This window comes from Durio zibethinus, chromosome 26 (genome assembly GCF_047325235.1).
Source record: "Durio zibethinus cultivar Kanyao isolate XHJ-2024 chromosome 26, ASM4732523v1, whole genome shotgun sequence".
NCBI classification, from domain to species: Eukaryota; Viridiplantae; Streptophyta; class Magnoliopsida; order Malvales; family Malvaceae; genus Durio; species Durio zibethinus.
The window spans coordinates 4,228,666-4,249,688 of record NC_143187.1 but is presented as its reverse complement, the minus strand read 5'-3'; the positions used below and the strand labels follow the sequence as shown (position 1 = coordinate 4,249,688).

At 33.1% G+C, this 21,023-nt stretch overlaps 1 protein-coding gene and 1 pseudogene across 1 annotated transcript; both read right to left on the bottom strand.

The window, feature by feature from the left end:
• Positions 1-3,402: 3,402 nt before the first annotated feature.
• On the bottom strand, positions 3,403-11,109 carry LOC111274144 (ABC transporter G family member 36-like; annotated as a pseudogene).
• LOC111274562 (ABC transporter G family member 36-like) lies at positions 10,994-20,130 on the bottom strand. Its single transcript, XM_022859293.2, has 22 exons — positions 19,971-20,130; positions 19,067-19,497; positions 18,526-18,735; positions 18,328-18,412; positions 18,073-18,232; positions 17,904-17,980; positions 17,708-17,761; positions 17,073-17,163; positions 16,109-16,410; positions 15,300-15,898; positions 15,009-15,169; positions 14,704-14,813; positions 14,431-14,584; positions 14,173-14,328; positions 13,892-14,064; positions 13,422-13,754; positions 12,953-13,327; positions 12,722-12,855; positions 12,398-12,625; positions 12,101-12,272; positions 11,679-11,933; positions 10,994-11,579 (listed from the first exon to the last, which is right to left on the bottom strand). Exons 2-22 carry the CDS (start codon positions 19,447-19,449, stop codon positions 11,307-11,309), a joined length of 4,485 nt encoding a protein of 1,494 aa, XP_022715028.2. The 5' UTR covers positions 19,450-19,497; positions 19,971-20,130; the 3' UTR covers positions 10,994-11,306.
• Between the last annotated feature and the right edge of the window lie 893 nt (positions 20,131-21,023).

Below are 21,023 nucleotides of genomic sequence, written 5' to 3'. Positions count from 1 at the left end.
AAAGTGAGCCCCGGCAGTAATTACAGTTTTTTAAATATTAGCCTAACCTATGTCTACTTAAAATACTATTTTCAAGTAAATAGTTAACGTATTTAAAATAGTAATATTAAATAGTGTTTTAACATATTCGTTCGCAAAATATTTTATATTTAGTTGATAAAAGCATTAAATTAGCAAACAAATTTATGTTGGGCCGGTGTTAACTTGTAAGAAGACTCTAGTACAGGACGTGGAATGCAATAGGCACAGCTGATGTCACCTTCGTCCTTCGCTGCCCTTCCTTCTTTTTGAGATGTAACGCACGATGGGACTGCACCAGCCCCCTGTCTGATTCCTATCATCTAGATGCTACAATCGGTGCCCACGACATTTTCTTTTGACTCGAAACTATAGTTGATAATTTTGTTTGACATCTCTCGTATCTTAATTATATTAAAATATGATATATTTAAAAATAATTTTTTATATTAAATTTGATATTAAGTAATATTAATTATTTTTATTAATTTTGACTGATTTTAATAAATTTTAATGAATTAATGTGTTTGATTGATATATAAATATAAAATATATTATATAATTTTAATTTATTTTTAATTAATTATTTTTAATTTGTTAAAATTTAATTTGGAAAATAATCATAAAAAATTAAATTTATTTTTATTATAATTTATTCTCTTTTATACTTTATTTCTTTAAATAAAGTTTATAATTTTATACTTTATTTTTTAAAATTAAAATTTATAAGTACTTTTTTTAAGAAAGTAATTATACTTTCTTTATAAAGTTTAATAATCATAAAATTTTTGTTAATTTTTTTGATCTTTTTGTATTATCTTAATATTTACATGAAAAAAATTTATTTGAATATCATATATTTAAATTAAATGTTTAAAAATATCATAAAAATTTTATAATGTTATTTTTTTATTTTTAAAATTTTTTATTTAATTTTAAAAAATATTATATATTTATTTTATAAATTATTACTAATATTATAATATAAAAATACATACATATTTATAAATATATTTATATTAAATTAAAAAATTTAAAATAATACATCAAAAGAACTAATATTAATATATACCGCATTTTTGTAAAAAATCGAAGCTTTATCATAGGATATTAACAACTTTTCTCGGAACTCTTGCTTCTCGCACGTTTCTCAACTTTGTGCAATAATCAATTGTCGTTTTGTCTCTAGACTCCAGTGCAGCGCCACCATGGAATGTGAATGAATTAAAGCCCAATCCAAATACTTTGTGGAGATGCTATCCTGATTCCAAACCAAATCCAGACAATGGGCTAATTTGATGTTATGGCGCCCGAAAGCAATTTTATATCTACTAACTTGGCTGAAAGTTCTTATATCTTTGAAAAAGAATTATTAATCATGAAAAATGATGTACAACGATTTTACATCTATTTAGTCTCAGAGATTTTTGTTATCCAAACAGATAATTAAGTAGTCAAAAACTTTCTCCAAAATAAAAAGTTTTTTGATAATTTCAGGTGAATTAGGTGGTACAATTTTTTTTGTTCTTATAATTTTCAGGTAGAGTTCATCAACAGAGAGAAAAACCTTCTTGCTGACTTCCTGAGTCAACCACATGGATCGAGAAAAACAACTAGTCCATGACACAGGTGGATGGAGAACCATAAAAAAGAAAACAGGTAAAAAATCTTCTTATTCTTCTACTCATTCTTCTCCAAAACCTCTGATCTCTACAAATCCTAACCCAGGATTTAACTTTTACAATAATCCTAACCAAAGATTATATCTCTACCAACAACTTCTTTATCGACCTCCTTTCATGAGGATTCAACCAGAATACTTTCAATTTGTTCAAGATCCAAACGAATGGACACTTATGAGTTATTCTCAAATAGTTTCTTCAACAGAATAACTGCTTGAAAGAACAAAATTTTCTAACCTAGAGATTAAAGACTTTTACAACCCTGGACTTGAACCACAAGTCTACAATTTATTGAATAAAGTTTGAAAATCCATCTCTCAGAAAACAAATCCAGCTTTCGAAAATGGATAACCAACTTAGCTGAATTCTTAATCAACCAGGTTAAAGAATTTTAGAATTTTAAAGAAATAGCTTTCCAAAGCCTTCTATCAACAAATATGCTAAAACAGCAAGTTATTGATTTCTTTGCTTTGAAAAAAAAATCAGTACAGTCTTCAAGAGATAAACAATTTCTTGAATTTATGTGAATATTTTGAAAAAGAAAATTATGTTTCCTTTAAGCTAAACAAGCTTAAGAGAATTCTTCTTTTCGAAAAAGCTACGATATTCTTAACCAATAAATTATTTCAACAAATTAATTCTTCTATCTTACAGTCAATAGAAACATTGTTGATAGAAATTTTTTTTGATTATTATACTTCTATGTATATGTATAATACTTCTTTTGGTGAATATATACTTAAACTTAAGTTTCGACTTGACCATTAAACTTTTGATGTAAAAAGCATTGAATTTGGTTTAATTGGACAAACAACTGTACAAAATTACTCTTTTCACCTTTTAAAAGATTTTTTAGCTTTTATTAAATATCATTTTATTGAATGTGTAAAATGATCAAAACATTTTTACTACATTCATTTTACTATATATAGTCTTTTAGGTATCTTTCAAAAAGAAAGATTTTACCAACCCTATCAAATATGGGAATTTGATACCGTATTTCTTCAACCCTTAAATATACTTGATCCGCCTACAGACCACATCGAATTCTCGAATGATTTAAACAAAACCATTTCAAAATATACCAACCCAAACTCTTACCACTTCCAAACAGGAACTGACCTCATGGACAAAGCAAAATTCTTTCTCCATTTAGCCACCAAACCAGACTATCCAAAAATAGCTTATTGGACAGATAGCAAACGCATTTTTATTATCAGATTTCTGAAACCATATGACGATCTTGATATACAAAATGCTCCCGAAGCAATTAAGCTTCTAGAAAAATTATAAAAAATGGAAGATCTTAATCATCCTACTGAACTACTATACCAGTATTAAGAAGGATGGCAGATGTGAAACAAATCACATTTCGGATCTCTTCAATCTCTTCAGTCCCTTAACGTACTGGATGAATAATTTCATAACTTAAACAATGCTATAGAAAGATAAACTGTGCATATTCTAATCTAGGATAAATCAGAACAAACAACCGACACTAAAGGACAAACTCCATTCAACGCCAACGACTAGCAGACAAAAAATATTGTAGCAGTCAACTGTAGCGGACAGATAAAACATCACAGTAGCAGAAAAAGATAGAGACCTACTGTGGAAGACACTGCAACGGTACTGTAAATAAAAATTCTACTGTACACTGTAGCGATAACTATACGGAATTACTATTTATAGGTTAGAAATTTTCTATTCATAGTATGTGAAGTGAAGGAAGGTGAAAAAGTTGACAAAAAAGAACCAGAAAAACTTTTTCGCCGTCCATTTGAACTTGATCATAGCATACACAAAGTGTGTATAATAGGATGATTGGGCTAACAAAAATGGTATTTCTACTATTACCTGCATGCCACATTAAAACACAACCGGTGGCTGATTATTGAAACTAGGTGATATTAATCACTACTGTGCCTGTATGCTCCAAAATCTAGATTTATAGTGGCTTATACGACAAGAGAATTTGTGCCTTCATGTCACCAAAATCAAGTACTGAAATAGTAAACCAGATAAAAATATAAACCATCACTTCCTCTCACCTGTGCAAGGGCATAAGGTAATGCAGAGTACATTCCGGCTGCTCTTTCTAGATAGAATATGGTTCTTTCAATGGCGACAACCGGCTAGGCAGTTTGGCAGTTAATAACTCCGATAAACATGGCAGTTGTATACATGGCTCCAATTATCATGGTAAGTTCAGTTGCGTCCTTCCTAAAGCACAGAACAGTAAAAAAAGGGAAAAATGAGAAAAGATCATTTAGGGGACATCCTGATTATTGTTATCAATGTAATCAATAAGGTGAAAGAGAAGAGGCAGACATTTTTATGCCAAATCTCCAGAAAATTGATCCAATGATTAAAGCGGCAACCAAAGTGGCATCTAATCTAACAAGGTTATATTCAGGAGTTCTCCAGTATGTTTTGAATTGCTTCCAGAGGCAACATTTGCATTGCCCCCACATAGACTGAGAATATTGAGTGGTGAAATAGAGGTTTTTTGCTCCAGGTGGTGGTATGCTTAGCTCCTTTACTAAAGCTTGGCTTTGCCTGCTCAAATACATATATATTTGCTTAAAATCAAGAAAAGCATAAAAACTATCTTGTGAACATCAAATAATAACTTACTTATACAAAGATGATGACTTATAATGCTCAGCAAAGTCGATTCCAAGCCTTGCTTCAACTGCCACTGAACTTACTTTTTGCATCCAGGTAGCTGGATTATATTTCTCCTTAATTTTGGGAATTCCAGGAATTGCCCGCAAAGAGTTCAGGTGAATTAGTTGGATTTCTGTCGGAGCAGACACAACTAATGCAGTTGTTCTTTTCATACATTAGTTTGAGAATGATATATTACCTCAAAATATTCAATAATCTTTTGAGAATTTCGACCTAGTTGTCCAAAGTAGATTACTTGTCCTCCTCTTTTCATCGGTAGCAGTTCGTCAAAGGCTTCAAATATATCGATACTAGGCTGATGAATTGTGCAGACGACAGTTGTTACAGTATCCACAGTGTTTCTCGCAGTCCTCATGACGATGGCTGCTGCCCTTGCATCAAGACCAGATGTAGGTTCGTCCATGAAAATAATTGAAGGATTAACAACAAGCTCCACGGCAATTGTCAATCTTTTTCTCTGTCCTGTTGACAGCCCTGTAATTCCTGGCAGCCCTACTAGACCATCTTTGAGATTATCTAACTCTACCAGTTCCATCACTTGATTCACAAAAGTCTAAAAGAGAAAAAATACAAGAAAAATATTGATTTTGCACTTAATTTCATGTCATACACTTTAGTACTTAAGTTGTAATTATACAATTAACACTCTTACCAGTTTTTCTACTTTATTAGTTTCTTTAGGAAGTCGAAGGAAAGCTGAATAAATCAAGGATTCCCTGACCGTGATTTGGGTTGAGTGTACGGTTTGTTCACAATATCCAGAGACTCTGGCGAAAGTTTTTACTTTTTGGGAAATCCTGACATTCTGACATCACAGATTAGTTAATCCTGGCAGGTAAAATGAAAAGAAGGAAAAAATTGCTTTACACTTACGGTTCAGGTAAGTGAGTGTCAGGGTGAAGAGGACATTGAAAAGGATAGAGAACCCCACAAGAGCTCCTACACCAATCCAAAACCAATTTTCATTACGATAGACTTCTAAGCTTTCAAGCACTGCAACCCCTATCTTGTTACATTGTCAGAAGCCTGCATTGAAATCAGAATATACGTGAATTTTCAACTGGCTTTAGTTTCTTGTCTTGAAGAAAAACCGGTATGGCTTTTTCTTCAATCATTTGATGTATATAGGAAAGATCATTGAGAATAACATACCAATCTGTTCATCCACCTTGGAGCATACATTTCATTAATAGCCAGGGAATTGTAACTATATGTCAAAGGTGAAACCCAGTAACCCCACTTCCACCACTTGGGAATTCGAGCAGTTCCCAAGAAAGTAAGCCTCAGTCAATCCATTGAACCGATCTAGCTTTCATGTTATTCATAAACCAAGATGTAAAGTTCTAACATACTGAATGATAAAGCACCTATGTTATATATTTGTTCCTTTTTGAATTGATTAATTTTGTAAGAGTGACTGAAATTAAAGTTCTTTTTAGTGCTTACTTCTAGGAAGTGTGAAACCTCCGAGCAACGCCACAAACATTAGAGCAAACATTCCACCGGTGTTGGAAACAACCATGGTCCTGCAGACCCCTGAAATGAGCCTAAATAGTGAAGCAGCCATTTGTTTGATCAGATGTACCACCAGCACTTGCTTGAAAAACCTGCAAATGGACAAGGAAAACTTTCTAGTTTAGTGCTACAAGAAAAATTGATAGATGATTCAGAACTTATTTTACGGGCTAATATTTTGCATAACCAATTAATAGAATCAAAGATATGGTTGGATACTTGTCAGTCCCCGGTGCAAATCCTATGGGGTAGTATGTTATTGCCATCCAAGCAATGGTCTCAAAAATGGCTATAGGTATTTTTGTCACGACCAATGAGATGGCGAATGCCCAAGCTGGATAGAGTAAGAGGTCTCTTTGCTTGAAAAAATGGGGAAGCCTGGCGATCATAAGTGGAATCTCAGGATAACCATTGAACATGTTGGTAATTAGCGAAAACGGAAGTGCACCAATGTAAAGCATTCCATCTTGTTCATCCCTGTGATGCATTCGAGTCCTGAGAAACACTGTTGATGCAAGGAAAGCTACAATAATAATCTGACTCGTCTTGAAGACATAAAAGAATGAGTTTCTTCTGATCACTAACACTTCTTTATCCCAGCATGCCTTTAGAAGTTCCAAGTTTTGGTACTGAATATCTTGTGAAGACTAAGGCTGCTTTGTGGCCTCTGGACTTGTCGAAAAGCACTTAGAGCTCGTTTGCCAGCTGCACCCCAACATGAAACTTCTTGAACCTGGCTGATAAGTCAGTAACTGGAATATAGCGATATGGTTTGCTTATATCTGGCCAATACTGCGCTTGGTCCTTTTTTGAAGTAGCCTGCAACAGTAGCATTTGCTCATAAGTTTTGAGTTCTTAATATGATACCTCCTACACCTATGATTGAACCAAAAACCTTGCAGACTCTCAAATTTTCCTTTTATTGTAGGATCAAGACATTTTCGAGATCCCCTCTCTCCCTTTTCTTGTGCAAAAGATTCTGTCAGTACTTCTAAGGTGCATTTGGCAGCACCGTTTAGGAGTCTCTTCCTTCCCTGTTAAGAGTATCATTTTGAAACTGATCGGACGCCGGAATGCCGTTTTGACACTAAAACCATGATGTTTTGGCACTCCAGTGTGGTAGGAAAGGACTCCCAATGCACTACTAAGTAGACGTAGTTAAAATGATTTTTTTTTTCATTATCTCTTGCAAGAAATCAGCAGTTCCCTTCCTCTCAGGACATTTGAACCCACAACTTTCAAAGAATTCAATTACATGCTCTCGTGGGCCTTGATAGACAATTTGACCTTCAGATATGAGTGCTATATCATCAAAGAGATCAAAAGTATCAGGAGCTGGCTGGAGTTGGGACATAAAGAATGTTGCATCTGTTAGATGAGCTATCTGTTGCAAGCACTTGACAATTTGGTATGTTGTTGAACCATCTAGGCCGGTTGACGTCTCATCCATGAACAATGTTTTGGTTGGCGCAACGATCATCTCCCCTGCATTATTTTGATTAAATATGGAATTGAAATTTCTTCTATTGGAATGAAAGCACATAATTGATTATGATTAATTGGTTAATTACACATAGCTAATTTAACCTGCTGTTACTCTTTTTTTCTGTCCACCAGTCACTCCTCGATGCATCTCTTCTCCAACAATTGTATCCTTGCATATGTCCAGCCCCAGCATCTACACATTTCATTCAGTATAAAATTCAATTTTCTTTCAAAATTTGAAAGAAATAATATAGAGATCCACACTCAATTTACGAAGTATTGTCTGTTTTGATTCAAAGATTTCACGATTTTATCCTACAAAAAGCATCTTATATGTTTGGAATTAAATTTATATATATATATATATAATTTTTTATCCATACATTTTTTCAATATGTGATCGAAAATATTACAAATAAAATAATGGCATAAGCATGTATGAATTTAATGTTCATATCTGGTTATAAATTAATAATACTTAATCTTACTTTGAGAATGTAGTCAGTAGCCAGACTGCTTTCATCTCCTTCAATAGCAGTTGCCTGGAATTGCCAGGCGGATCAGATTAACACTAATAATAGCAAGTAAAATAGTGAAATACATTATTGTCTTTTTTTGACTTGGCAAGGTAAAAGACTTTCATCTTTGACCTTTTTATCTCCAATCTTTTGTTTATTTAAATTTGAATTAAGTGATTTTATAAATATAAATGTTTTAAGAACTATGTTGGTAAGTTAATGCCAATAATCGAATGATCTGATGGTATAGTATTGAATTTTTATTTTAAGTAATTTAGATTCAAATTCTAATAATCTTAAATAGTTAAAAAAATCAGTAAATTAATGGTACATAGTATGGTAACACCATTAAAAAGAAGATTTTGAAAAGACAAAAGAATTAAGACATTATTCATGTGGAATATAGAGGGAGTGCTTGTATTTAATGTTGTTTTAAGATCAGTACATAAAACCAAGAAAAAAAAATCTTAAATCTTATAAAATTACACCTAAATTAGGTGCTCAGTTTTTAATTTTAATTGCTTTGTGGCATTTACCTTCATGAAAAGGTCTGCTTCGGCTTCAGGGAAAATTCCTGCATACTTTTCCCTCCTTGCAAGTTCACTTAGAAGATCTGTTATATACATAACAATGATTAACGGGTTAATTATCTCATTTTCTACTTACTAAAATCATAAAATAAATGTGTGTGTAAGCATAAATGCTTAGTAATTTAGCTATGGTACCATATCGACTTCTGATCCCTTGACACCTTGCTGAGAAATCCAAGGTTTCTTTTACGGTCATTTCTCTGCAACATGAACATCATTTTGGCTAATGAATGCAGTGGTCTTTTGGGGCTGCCCATGCATGTATATCTAACGTCAAAAAAGGCCAAGAAGACGTTTTTTTATTCTCCAATCGCTCAGGGGGTTACCTATGCAAGTATATCTAGGGTCAAAAAGGCAACAAAGACTTTTTTAATTCTCCAATAGATGGGCTACACATCATATATTATTATATTATAATATATATATATCTGATAAAGTTTTATAATGTATGTTTATATGTATAATTTTTTTAAATAACATGTAAGATAGATTTTTAAAAAAAATTATAGCTTCTTTTAATTATAAATCGGATAATTTTGCATTTGTTTAAATATTTAAATTATTTAAATTATAATTATAAATTAAATTAATCTTAAAATATATATATATATATTTAAAATTACAATTTTGAAATATGAATTTTATCTTAATATTTTAATTTTTGCCAAATAATTTTATTTTATAATTATTTAATTATAAAAAATCTTTCAACATGTTTTAAAATTATAAAGATTAAGTTTATCTGAATTTTTCAAAAACTTACTATATTTTTTTATTTTAATTTGTATCAAATAAAAATTATCTTTTAAAAAATTTACATAAAATATTAAAAATTCAAATAAATTTTCATATTAAATCTCTAAATTATAGAACCTATATCTATCTCAATTTTAACTATTAATTTTAAATATTAAAAAAAGGTTTGACAAATGACACTCATAGGGCAAGCCTAAAATATTGAAAATTAGTTGATTTGGTGCCCCATATTTTTAATCATGTATTTAGAATTTATTTCTACACGTGTAGATTTTATTGCTTCAAATCTATACAATAAAGTTGTTCTTTGAAAAACTAAAATTTAATTTGAAAAATTAATATTTATCTTACAATATTTATCTTACAATAAGTTAAAATATTAAAAAAATTCTTAAAATTTATCATTTTATTTAGATAAACACTTGTATTTTTATTGTACTAAAATAAACTTTTATTTTTTAATTTGTATCTAAGTATGCATTTATTTCAAATAAAACATTGATTTATGTTAAAGGTTTATTTAAATACAAATTAAAAGATAAAAGCTTATTTGAATATAAATTAAAAGTTAAAAATTTATTTGAGAGCAAAATAAATGTTAGAATTTTTTTAACCTAAGTATTGTAGATATTTATTTAAATATAATTAAATCTATAACTATGTAGAATAGTAGACTTTTTTTTTTGACAAATATAATAGTAGAGGCTTAATGTCAAACAATTATTCTTTTTATTAGACTTCTATTCTATTTTTTAAAAAAATTTTATTTAAAAAAAAAGAAAAATAATTTTATATTATTTTAAATAAAACAGTGAGCCCGAGAGTAATCGGACAAAATTTCTAATTAATAATTATGATAAACCAGACTTGTTTTTATCTTCTGCGTCAATGGGTTACTGGTGGGTTGAAATCTCACCGGTTTTAAATGTTACAAGAGAGGGTGTGGTTAAAAGTTTTACTGCTGTAGCTGGTAATCATCAAAGCCTGCATTTTTTTTTTTTTTTTTGGTTGAAAAATTTTGAGCTTAGATAGATTATTTTAATTTTTATATCAAGGTAAAATGTGCATTTTAAAATATTTCGTTAATTGCATTCTGAGTGTAGCATTAATAAAAGATCATGGGTAAGACTTAAATCTATATATTTCAAAAGGAGATAGATCAATTGAGTTATGCCACGTCGTTAGTGTTTAACCAAGTTTTTGTTTAGATAAAACATGTAAAACCATTAAAATCAAATTGAATTATATGTCAAATATATAAAAAAAAAATTTTATGAAAAAATTAAAAATTTTTAGCCAACAAATCATAAAAATAATAATACAAATTTTGTCTCTCTCGCACTTAAATATTTATTTAAATATATAATTCAATGATTAATGCATATATTATCTTACTTAAAAAATAAATTCAAATAACCCCTTATCACAAAATATAAGAAAAAAAAAATCACTCACTTTCTCAACGTTCACAAACTCAAAAATATACTTGACAGCTATGTGACATGAAGTCGAATACCGTATATCCATGGGAAAGGCCTGGAAGGATCAAAATTACTAATGTTTATGAAAGACTATTTCAGTGAAACAATTTTATGTCCAAAACTTTTCCGATCTTTTTTTTTTCTTATTGTTTGGTCTGTTTTTCTGTAAGGACTGAAATGAAACAGCTGAAGCCTGAAGGGAATAAAACATTAAGGAAACTAACGGTGCAATGCACGAATGAACTTGAACAAATTAGTCACATAGAAAACAATTTGTTCCTTTAAGAATAGATATGGTATTATATATCCAACAAAACTTTACATTTCCAGGCACAAGATCTTGAAACTTTTTGCAAACTAAACTCATCGTCATCATCTATACTACTATGCTTATGCATACACGATTTAAATTCAGAATAGGATCTGAAATTCCTAGACACCGGCCTAATATGAAATTGACACCATATTTGAATTTTGGATGGCTTTGTATTGTCTACTTACAGGGTCACTAGCTTTATGTTTGTAAAAGTAAAACATGATTGAAGAAGATTTTTCTGAATAAATCCCTTTCTATCTGGTCTGGAAGTTGAGTGTCTTTATGCAGTAGGCAAACATGAATGCAAAGAACGCTGCAAAGCCAACCAAAACCACAGCAACTGGCCCCATGAAGTCTGAATCATAGCCGTATTGGTCTTTAATATACAGTTTAACAATAGGGTCAGGCGAGATGCCGGGTGCTTTAATGGTGTCTTCAATATCTCCGTATTGTGATACAATCAGTCCATAAACTGTCCATGCCACTGGGCAAATCCAGTAATACCAGATCCACCACTTGGGAATTCTCTGAAATTTCAAGATGTAATGAATTTGTATCAGCTTTGATCGTGGATATGATTAAGAAGTGATTAAAAGCACAATTGCTTGTGAAAGAAGTAATCTTACTGGTCTTGGAATAAAGAAGCCGGAGAAAAGATTAAAGAGTGCATAGAAAGCTGCAGCAAATATAGATGCTACTTGATGGTTTGGTGTGATCGAAACAGTCATCATTCCATAGTATGTGAAGTAAAGGAAGGAGAAGAAGTTGACAAAGAAGAACCAGAAGAACTTTGCTGCTGTCCATTGAAATCCCACCATAGCATACACAATAAGTGTATAATATGATGTTTGGACAAATATATAAGGTATTTCGCAGAAAACCTGCATGCCATGTAATTAAAGTTTAATTATTAAGCAGTTTATGTAGGTAAACTTGGAGATTAAAGAGACTAATTTATGTAACTTTTCATATACAGAGATAGCATCAATGTCAAAAATAATTAACTAGAAGACAGGAAAAATGCAGGTGACAAAACCCTTTCTCTCACCTGCGCAAGGGCATAAGGTAATGCAGAGAACATCCCAGCTGCTCTTTCACGATAGAACACTGTTCTTTCAATGGCTACTACTGGTTGTACTGTTGAGCAATTATTAATTCCAACGAACAAGACTGCGGCGTACATTGCCCCAATTATCATTGTAAGATCAGTTGTGGTGTCCCTGAACCATGGAACAAAGAAAGAAAAAATATTAACAATCTGTAAGCCTTTCGTCTAGCACTGGATTATGTCATGGACATGAGTGGATAAGAATTTGAGCGCTCTAAGTAGGAAATAGTTACTGACCTTTTAGTGCCGATCTGCCAGAATATAGTACCAACCATGAGGGCAGAAACCAAAGTGAAGAAGTATCTGACAAGGTTATAATCCGGACTTCTCCAATAAGTCCACCATTGCTTCCAAAGGCATGATTTGAATTGACCCCATGTGGATTGTGAGTACTGAGTCGCAAAATAGAGGTCCTTGGCTCCTGGGGGTGGTGTGCTTAACTCCTTTACTAATGCCTTGTTTCTCCTGTTCACAGATACATATATTAGCTCCTAGCCAAAAAAAAAAAAAAAAAAGGTATACAATTGAATTAGTATCAGTATTGCTCATGTCTTGACTTACTGATACAAGGATGAGGATTTATAGCGTTCAGCAAAGTCAATTCCAAGCCTAACTTCAGCGGCTACAGAGCTCACTTCTAGCATCCATGTAGCTGGATTGTACTTCTCCTTAATTTTGGGGATTCCAGGAATTGACTGCAATGGTGAATAAGAGGTGAATCAGAAAATGTTTTCTTCCTTTTCCTTTTTAGATTGTGTATTAGTTATGGGAAATCTTGATATTGTTACATACCTCAAAATATTCAATGATCTTGTGAGAATTCCGGCCTACTAGTCCTGAATAAATCACCTGACCTCCTCTCTTCATCAATAGTAACTCATCAAAGGCTTCAAAGATATCAATACTAGGCTGATGAATTGTGCAGACAACTGTTCGTCCAGTGTCCACTGTGTTTCTGACAGTCCTCATGACAATGGCTGCTGCCCTCGCGTCAAGGCCAGATGTTGGTTCATCCATGAAAATAATTGAGGGATTAGCAACAAGCTCTACTGCAATTGTTAACCTCTTTCTTTGCTCCGTCGATAATCCTGTGACTCCTGGCAGTCCTACTATGGCATCCTTGAGATTGTCTAATTCTACCAGTTCCATCACTTCATCCACAAAAATCTAAAAGAAAACAGCAAATAGTTTTTAGAGCCTAAATTAAATAATTAATCTCATGCTTTATTTCATTGACAATTACACAAATCAGAGCTCTTACCATCTTTTCCTCATTGCTGACTTCTTTAGGAAGCCGGAGGAAAGCAGAGTAAATTAAGGATTCTCTGACAGTAACTTGGGGTGAGTGAATATCATTTTGTTCACAGTATCCAGAAATTCTTGCAAAGGTTTCTTGTATCTTGGGGAATCCGGATATTCTGATATCGCCCTCGATATATCCACCAGTTTTTCTTCCCGCTAAAACATCCATCAATGTTGTCTTTCCTGCTCCACTGACTCCCATCAGAGCAGTCAACACTCCAGGCCTAAATGCGCCTGTTACTCCCCGAAGTAGTTGTAACCTGTCCTCAGCAACTCCTTGTGCCTTCATTTCCTGTTTAAATACTTTATTTTTAAAGCATGCTCTATGGTAACAATTATAAGGTTTATGTATTTATTTTATTTTTCTTTTGGGCGATAAGCATATTGATGAAGAAAAAAGAGTTGTAGAGAGTGGAAAAGGGATCTTACAGGTGGCATATCAACATAGTAATTGACAGTGTCAAAGGACATTGCTAGAGGAGTGAAGGGAAGAACCATTCCTCTCTTGGGACCAACACCATTGGTTGCATCAAGAGAAGAATCATTCCTGCTCATTCCATTCGGATTCGTTCGACTGCTCATTCTCAGGATTGCCATTTCTTCTGAAATATTTCATTTGATATGAATGACAGAATAATTAATATCAAGAACTGGGTTAATATTAAGAGAGAAAACATGATCGAAACAGTCCATTTTGTTATGTTTCTTACTTGAATTGTTTGCATCTGCTGAAGAAAGGGATCGACGGAATGAATCTTTGCTTGATTTTGGTCTCCTTAACCTTGGTTCTCCCTTAGAACCCTCATGGTTAGCCTCCAGCTTGTCTGCTGTTTCCTCGGAAATTACGGCCTGTGGCTTTCCAAGGGCTATTATGCCAACCAAGAAAATATAGAAGATTAGCTATCTAAAGGAAAATACTGATAGGCAAGAAGGAGAACACATTAGCCAACAGAATGTTAAAAACTTACGGTTTAGGTACATGAGCGCAAAGGTGAAGAGAATGTTGAAGAGCACTATGAACCCAAAAAGAGCACCTGCACCAATCCAATACCAGTTTCTATCATTGGGAACATCAAAGTTCCTGAGCACTTGTACCCCCAAACTAGTGACATTGTCTGAAGCCTGCATTGTAGATGAAGTTTCAGCTTGTAACTTGCTTTCTTTTAAATGAAAATGTACTTTTTTTTTCATAATCTCCAACCAATCGGTATCTTACTGAACAAGAAAGCTGAATAACATACCGTTCTGTTCATCCACCTTGGAGCAAATATTTCATTCACAGTAAAGGCATTGAAACCATAAGTCATAGGTGAAACCCAGTAAGCCCACTCCCACCAGTTTGGAATTTGACCTGTGAAATTAAAGCACTTTATATTAGTTAGCTTTTTATTAATGTAGCTCCCTTATCATACAAACTGAAGAAATTTACAAATATAGAGAAGTGTAATAACTTCTTCTGTGTATGACCTCTTTTCTATTTTCACTACTTCTGAGAGGTCTGATGCCTAGAAAAAATTTTTTTTTTTTTTTATGGTTTTATGCTTACCTTTAGGAACAATGAAGCCTCCCAGCAAGAACACAAGGAGAAGAGTGAGAGCTCCACCAGTGTTGGCTATGATCATTGTTCTGCATATTCCAGCAATGAGCCTAAAGAGTCCAGCTGCCATTTGTTGTATTAAAAACACCAACAGAAAGTGCTTGAAAAACCTGGCAATAGGTTTGAGGGATTGGCAAGTTAATACTAATTGCATCAGCAGCTTTTTAACTTGTTGCTCAAGTAAGATAAAGCTCGGATAAGTATAGTGACATGTAAATAAATTGCTACGATTCAATTTACCTGCTGGCCTCAGGTGCGAATCCCATAGTGTAATATGTTATAACCATCCAAACAATGGATTCCAAAATAGATATTGGAATCCGGAGCAGGAAAGTGGGCAGAGTGAAAGTCCAGACAGGGTGGAATAAAAGGTCTCTTTGCTTGTAGAACACTGGAAGCCTAGCGATCGTCATGGAGAGCTCAGAGAAACCATTAAACATGTTTATGATCATTGCAAATAGAAGTGCACCAACATAGATTGCCCCATCTTGTTCATTCCTAGTGTGCAGTTTAGTCCTCAAAAACACTGTGGACGCAATGATTGCCACAATGATAATTTGGACTGTCTTGAACACGTAAACAAATGAATTCCTTTTCATCAATAGCCATTCTTTGTCCCAACAGGCCTTAAGAATTTCCATGTTGGAGACTGAGTATTTTTGGAAGGCTAATGCTGCTCTGTGGCCTCTTGACTTTTCAAAAGGCACAGAGAGCTCATTCTCTAGCCGCATTCCTACATGGAAGCGCTTGAACCTGTTTGCAAATTCAGTTACTGTAATATATCTGTATGGCTTGCTTCTATCAGCCCAGTATTGTTCTTGGTCCTTCTTTGAGGTAACCTGTCGCACAATTTCACTAGCCGGTCAGCTTATGTAGCACAATTTATTTACGTTTTGACTAAACAAAACTAGAATTTGCAGTCACTAAAGAGTCAAGACCATAAGAACAGTTAGCCCAAATTCAATCAGACTTGCCCAATTCTCGCCAATTTTTGAATGGTCAAGGTTGGGCCACGGGCCTTGTTTTGAGAAGTAATATCAATGATTTACCTCTTGCAAGAAGTCGGCAGTTCCTTTCCTTTCAGGACATTTGAAGCCACAACTCTCAAAGAACTCAACAATATGCTCTCGTGGACCCTGATAGACAATTTGGCCCTCAGATAAGAGGATGACATCATCAAATAGATCGAAAGTCTCAGGAGCAGGCTGCAGTAGGGACACCAAGATTGTTGCCTCTGTTAAGTGCACAATCTGCTGCAAGCACTTTACTATCTGGTATGTCGTGGAACTGTCAAGGCCCGTTGATATTTCATCCATGAAAAGTGTCTTGGTGGGACCAACAATCATCTCCCCTATAATTAATCAAATTATTACATTATTATAAAACTTAGAGTAATGTCAAAGAGAAAAACTTAGAGTAAATGTCAAAGAGACTCAAGACTGATACAGTAGGACAAACCTGATCATTAATAAGACAAACTTATCTTAGAAAGCTCCATTGAATATCAAATTCTTAACATGTCCTAAACATTTTGTTCTGGCACTAAATAAGTACTTGGTGCTCTATCTTATTGTAATGCCTCAATTCTGAGTAGGAGATTTTTAGATTTAAGCGAATAATTTTCCGCATATTCACACTTGTACTAATTCATTATAGATTAATTAAAGTGAAGACAAAGTTAAGCTAAAGATGTACTATTAAGGGTGTGGGGAAGCTACGCATTGCATCTTCTGAAAATAAGGTACATTTCCATATCCAAGGAGGGGTTGGTGGGAGTTCAACTTTAAGATTTGGTCAATGATATATTTGGCTTAGTTTTTAATCTTGAAACCCTCTGAAAAATTGAAAGCTTCTATTCTATGTCAAGAAAGTGGGTTTTCAACGTTTCCCACATGCCTTTTAGGCACGGTACGGTTGAAGCAAATGGTTTAACTACTTGTTAGATGAGATAAACACCACAAAATTATGGATTAAGAAAAAACTAATTAAGGTTAGTGATTAAGGACAATCAACCTGTTGTTACTCTTTTCTTTTGTCCTCCAGAAATTCCACGCTGCATCTCATCTCCAACAATGATGTCCTTGCATATGTCAAGCCCCAAGAGCTGACCAATTCAACAGGAAACAACAAGGAGGTTAGAAAAGGTAATTTGCCCTTGTTTTTTGCCGTTGTCGGTGATTCTTGTTTTTCAACTCGAATGTTGACAGCAGCTGTAAAATTTTTTAAGTGTAGGGTGATTTGGCAGATTTTCATTTTTTATTATTTACTTTATACTTTGGGAAAGTGGGAATTTATGCAAATTCTTTTTTTTTTAATGAGAAAAATTATTCACTAGCAAAAATTGGGAAAAACAAAGGAAAATTGGGGCTCGGACCCATTTTACCTACCGACACACGTAATTGGTGAGATGAGTCAGAAAGAGAGTAGGTGAGGAGAAATTTTTGACAAAAGAAAATTCTAAAACATGAGACGGCAGAAGACCTCGGTTGAACCGATTTGCTCACAATGTCAGAAAGATTTGGAAAAATAACGAAGTTTTTCAATATGAATATCCTAAGAAATATTCACGCAGTGAAAAATGGGAAAAAAAGGACAAAAAGACTTTATTTTTTCCGAAGGAAGAAGAGTTTGGAATGACTTCAACTTACTTTGAGAGTGTAATCAGTGATAAGGCTGCTTTCAACTCCTTCCATTGCAGTTGCCTGAAAGTTGAAATCCAAAAGCATGAGATGATATGAAAACAACGTAAAACTAACACATTTGAAAAATCAGAAAGAGTTTAATAAATGTGATTGGCAAATATTTTGCCTATGGAAGATTGTGGAATTTATGATTCTGTTTTACCTTCATGAAAAGGTCTACATCAGCATCTGGGAGAATTCCTGCATCCTTTTCCCTTCTAGCAAGCTCACTTAAGAGATCTATAAAGACAAAACATTTCAATTTTCAGAAATTCATCGGCCAATACATAAAAATTGGTACTTAATTATGATCAATTATGGTATAGTTTTACCGTATCGAGTCCCAACACCCTGACATCTTGCTGAGAAATCTAAGGTTTCTTTCACAGTCATTTCTCCAACATGAACATCATTTTGGCTGATATATGCGGATGTTTTTTTAGGAACAAATTCTTTAAGCCTATATCCGTTGTATGTTACTTCTCCTTTAACCTGTTTCATTAGCAGAAAAATCAGCTATATTTTCTCTTCCAGATTTGTCGAATTTACTATCATTGAAAGTTAAAAAATGACCGACTGTAACTAACCCTTAGGCTTGGGTCCAACTTGCCCGCCAATGCCAGCAAAAGGGTTGTTTTACCAGAAGAGGGTGGACCTAGTAAGAGTGTCATCCTATAAAAAAAATGTATATATTGTTATATCTATTTGTAAATAAAGACAAAATGTAGTGACAAATCAAATGATTAGGCCTTGTAATGAAGAAACTTGAGGTGTTTAAATCATACCTTGATGGTTTAATAATCCCTGAGGCATCTTTAAGAATGGTCAGATTTGTTGTCTTGGCAAGTCTGATACCAACCAGGCCGAGAGCCGATTCTGCAATGTTTCTAGCAACGTTTGGAAGAGAAGGAAGAGCTCTGCTGCCAATGTAGCAGTTGGCTTCTATGGTCAAATGCTCAAACCTAACTTCCACAGTTGGAAGTCGAATTCCAACCCTGTGATACAAGAAAATAGGATAAGTTTTGTTTCCTTCCCACTGCAAATTCTTCTTTTTATTTAATTTGTAAGAACATGATAACAATACAACTAGACTGGTTCAACATATCCAACAATATATAATATGAAATTGAAACATCTCCTCAAAGAAATACGCAAAACAGGAAATTTTTGAATGAAATTAGGTAAGATAAATTGGAAAGATTGAACGATGGTGACTTATGCTAACAGAATTAAAAGCATTGATGCCTAATCAGAAAAAGAAAGGAAACCGAACATAATACAAGAGCTTTGACAAAAGAAAAGATGAAAAAAAAAATCGAAACTTACTTATCAATCCTGTTTCTAAACTTCTTCAAGAACCTCTCATTATCTTCCTCTGCAACCTTGAAGAGCATGTCGATGAATTTTTGTCTGTCATTCATGTCAAGCTTTGTAACATCAACTGATCTAAGTTCCACCTTGTTTCCAACAATTTCATGATCCACAAAGGTTTGCATGATACTTGTTCTCAGCCGATCATATGTCGGGAGCTTCTCGATGGCAGCCCATTTTAGAGCTTCTTCATCTTCATCCACACGGCTACTTCTTCTGGAGTGCTTGGAACCTGAAAATACATCTTCCATACTCCAGCTACTCCTGCTTAGGCTCCTGCCTATGCTGCTATGCCCTGTTCTTTTGCTGGGATTTCGAGCTCTTTCTATGCCATCCATGTTTTTGTTTCTTTGTTTTTCTTTCCTGGATTATTTATTTTAGAGGGACTGGAACATTGCCCAGATCATTAAAAAAAAATACAAAAGAAAGTTAGAATTTATAGTGACATGTGAAAATTGTGAAGTGTTTATATTGTTTGGTTGTAAGGAATTAGAATTTATAGTGACATGTGAAAATTGTGAAGTGTTTATATTGTTTGGTTGTAAGGAAATGGTGTGAAAAGGAGAAAAAAAAGGATAAGAGCTTGGATATGTTAATATTCTTCTGGTTATATAAAGCCTAATGAAAAGCACTTTAAGTTTGTTGAAATGAGGTTTTCAATGCTTTCTAAGCAAAAACAACGTCTGAACGTCAAAAAATGCCTGTGCTAGACATTTATGTAAGGCTATAAAAGTTACTGAAAAACAGCAAAATGAAAAAAAAAAAAAAAACCCCACAACCACAAGGATTTTCTCTTTTCTTTTCTCTACAAACAAACAATAAAATAGAAAACTCAAGGAATTACAAGAAAAACACTCACTGTGGAAATGAAACTCAATTTACTTTGTTCCTAACAGCTATGGGTTGGTGGAGTTTATTTGAGACTACTTTGCTGCACTTTTGGCTCCAAGAATTCTTGAAAAGTTCTCTCACGCTCTTCTCTTTCTCACCTTCTCTGGTTGTAAATAGAGAGGTGGTGCAAGAGCATACCAGGGTGAAGGAGAATATATATACATGCAGGTGGGGGGAAAAGAGGGAGAGGCTGCTGGTCTGGGGTTGGGGTTTGTTGAAGGCATTTTTTTCATGTTTTTTTCCCTTTGACTAAAATGCATGGTATTCAAATCTGATAGGCAGTAATCATTATTGGCTTCCCTGACACTTGTCAATTCGTAAATTAGAAAGTCAATTGTGGGTGGTTTCATTACTCCCAAACAGGGTCCTCTGATTTCATCTGACATTGTTCAATTTTTATTTAATTTCTTGATTCAATTTGCTTATAAATAATTCAATATCAGTTAGGTTTTAGATTCTGATAAATTGGTGTTTTTTTCTTAAATATATTTATTTATTTTAGCTTAAACAAGATAATAACATCCTATGAGAAAGGTACAAGATTAAGAATTCGTGATCATATTATACCAAGTATTGCAATTTATAAAAAAAAAAATGTAATCATCGAAGAATGTATAGCACTTTTTAATTAATTGTAGCACTATTATTCGCCTATATTCACATCTATTTTTGTTGTTTCCATTATACCATCATTTAATTTCAATATTGTAAGTCAATATAGAATTTTGTTATTATACTTTAATTTCGTTGAATTTTACTATTGTATTTTTAATTTTATTAATTTTTAGACATTAATTAACAAAATTGATAGAAATTTACCATTATTAACAAAATCTTTTGTAAAATATTTCATTTTTATTAATTTTCATCTAAAAAGCAATGAATTAAAAGTATAATAATAAAAATTGAAAATTGCATTAAAATAATTTTCATGAAATATTTTTATTCCGTTATTTTTTTATTAAAAATAATAAAATTGGAAGGAGGGTTAAAAAATTTAATAAAACTGAAGTATATATAG